Below are 2435 nucleotides of genomic sequence, written 5' to 3'. Positions count from 1 at the left end.
AAAAATTAATATAGCATTAAAATGGAGAGTTTCAATTCTTAATATATAAGCATATACCTGACTTAGCATGAAATAGATCCAACAACAAAACTATCACTTAATGTAATGCAATCCAAACAACCTGTCCTAGCTAGAATATGCTTTAACGCTTAATGTGAATGCATGACATATATATATATATATATATATATATATATATATATATATATATATATCATCATCATCATCATCATCATCATCATCATCATCAATGGATACGACATGCTCCTCTTCAGAACAATACTCCATTAATGTGTCATCTATTTCATCATCTTCCTCGTCAATAATGAAATTGTCATCGGTTTGATGACTTTCCATAGCGGCCACGACCACATTAGCATCAACTTCGTTTGGGTCCAAATCCTCCCTATCTAGACGTATGGGTGTGAATTGTGCATTTTGAACCCCGCTGCTGCTTGCTTCATGAGTTTGATCAAGTTGGACATTGTCGATATTCACCCTAACCTGCTCCTCCTGTTGATATGCTACATCACTACCTGCTTATTCTTTCTCTGGAACATCAAACACGTTTCGAGGCTTTGTCTTCTGCACAACTTTCCAACCAACACCTAATTTGGTATCATCGACGTAAAAGACTTGACATGCTTGCGTAGCTAAGACAAACTGGTCATCTTTATACCACGTCTTGGAGCCATTAATACTAGTAAAGTGACCATCCGTTTGAATCCCCGTCCTTCTATTACCAACATCATACCAATCACATTTGAAAAGATAAACTCGATTCCCAAATAGATAACTAACCTCAAAAACATTAGTTAACACACCATAAAAGTCAATCTCTTCTCCTTGGTGTTTCCTTTTTACTTCAACACCACTATTTTGGGTTCGGAGATTTTTTTCTCGATCCTTGGTGTGAAACCTAATCCCATTAACAATGCATCCGCTATACCGTTTCACACCTTTATCAGGCCCACATGCCAATGAATATAATTCATCTGTCGCTTCAGAGGAGTTCTCACTGCGCAATACTTGCATCTATTCATAAAATTAGTACACCAAATTAGGAAAACATAATTAGCATATTATCCAAGTTCATAACCATTGTATAAAAAAGTAGCAATATGAGCTCTTACATGTTTTTGAAACCAACTAGGAAACAACATTTCTTGTCTCTCATGTAAGTTGTGTGAGCTTTGCATTTCAAGCTCTGTCATGTGTTAACTACATGCATATCAAATATATATAAACTTAATAACTCAGAGTAGTTGATGATGATAAAAAAAAGACTCGGTAAGCTAAATGCAATAAAACTTACTCTAAATATGTTGAAATTTCTTCAGAATTATTCAACACATAGTAATGAGCCTTGGCATAGTCTTTTGGATCAAGAATGGAACTTGTATAGGCTCCCAAAGGCCGAACATTCTGTGTGAAAACACGAAATCCAACCTGTTGATTCTCATTACCACCATCATAGTTTCGTTCTTCACGATTGAACCGAGTTTCAACTCCTTGAAGATACATGGAGCAAAACGTGAGACATTCGGTGTCTACATACGCTTCAGCAATTGAACCTTCGGGGCGAGCTTTATTTCGAACATATTGTTTTAGCGTGTGTAGATACCTGTTTACATATAACACACACATGTAATATATATATAGTAAATAAAAACTTGAACATGTTAATTTCAAATTAAATAAATTACAAACCGTAAACCTCACCTTTCAATAGGATACATCCACCTATACTGCACTGGTCCTCCAAGTATCGCCTCACGTGGCAAGTGGATAGCCAAATGGATCACTACATCAAAGAATGCAGGAGGAAATATTTGTTCAAGCTTACAAAGTATCACTGCAATGTCCTTTTCCATTTTCTCTAATACTTCCAATTTTAAAGTCTTGCAACATAACTCTTTAAAGAACATTCCCAACTCAACCAATGCAATGGCTACATCATTGGGCACAAAACCACGTATTTCAATTGGGAGAAGTTGTTGCAAGAGCACATGACAGTCATGACTTTTTATTCATGTTATCTTACCATCTTTAGCATTTGGACATCTAGAAATGTTAGATGCATAGCCATCGGGAAACTTCACCGACTTCAACCACTTGTAAAAAGATTTTTTCTCTGAAGATGACAATGTGTATCATGCTGGCGGCATTACAAACTTATCACCTCTTGGGATTAGATGCAACTCTTTTCTTATACCCAATGCGGCCAAATCTAATCAAGCTTTTACTGAATCTTTTGTTTTGCTATCTATATCTAACAATGTCCCCCCTATATTATCACAGATGTTCTTCTCAACATGCATAACATCCAATTTGTGTTGTAGCTTAAGAGTGTCCCAATACGGTAACTCAAAAAATATGCTTTTCTTTGTCCAATTCGACTCCATCTCAAGACGCTTTTTTCTTGTTGTTAGGCT

At 36.0% G+C, this 2435-nt stretch overlaps 1 protein-coding gene across 1 annotated transcript; it reads right to left on the bottom strand.

Moving 5' to 3' along the window:
• Positions 1 to 278: 278 nt before the first annotated feature.
• LOC147518248 (uncharacterized) lies at positions 279 to 1889 on the bottom strand. The gene is made up of 4 exons (XM_086593865.1): positions 1723 to 1889; positions 1316 to 1624; positions 1134 to 1191; positions 279 to 1035 (listed from the first exon to the last, which is right to left on the bottom strand). The coding sequence occupies exons 1-4, from the start codon at positions 1872 to 1874 to the stop codon at positions 541 to 543; spliced, it is 1014 nt and encodes a 337-aa protein (XP_086449991.1). The 5' UTR covers positions 1875 to 1889; the 3' UTR covers positions 279 to 540.
• Positions 1890 to 2435: the final 546 nt, after the last annotated feature.

Source organism: Coptis chinensis, chromosome 2 (genome assembly GCF_015680905.1).
Source record: "Coptis chinensis isolate HL-2020 chromosome 2, ASM1568090v1, whole genome shotgun sequence".
Lineage (NCBI taxonomy): Eukaryota > Viridiplantae > Streptophyta > Magnoliopsida > Ranunculales > Ranunculaceae > Coptis > Coptis chinensis.
The sequence above is the reverse complement of the archived record's forward strand: the minus strand, read 5'-3'. Positions and strand labels throughout refer to the sequence as shown.

Bases quoted from the DNA above. Each gene is read 5' to 3' on its own strand.
- LOC147518248 (XM_086593865.1), bottom strand. From the start codon at position 1,874: ATGGAAAAGGACATTGCAGTGATACTTTGTAAGCTTGAACAAATATTT. The intron at 1,192-1,315 runs GTAAGTTTTATT...TGAAATGCAAAG, and splicing joins GAAATTTCAACATATTTAGA to CTCACACAACTTACATGAGA. The intron at 1,036-1,133 runs GTAAGAGCTCAT...TTTTATGAATAG, and splicing joins CTAGTTGGTTTCAAAAACAT to ATGCAAGTATTGCGCAGTGA.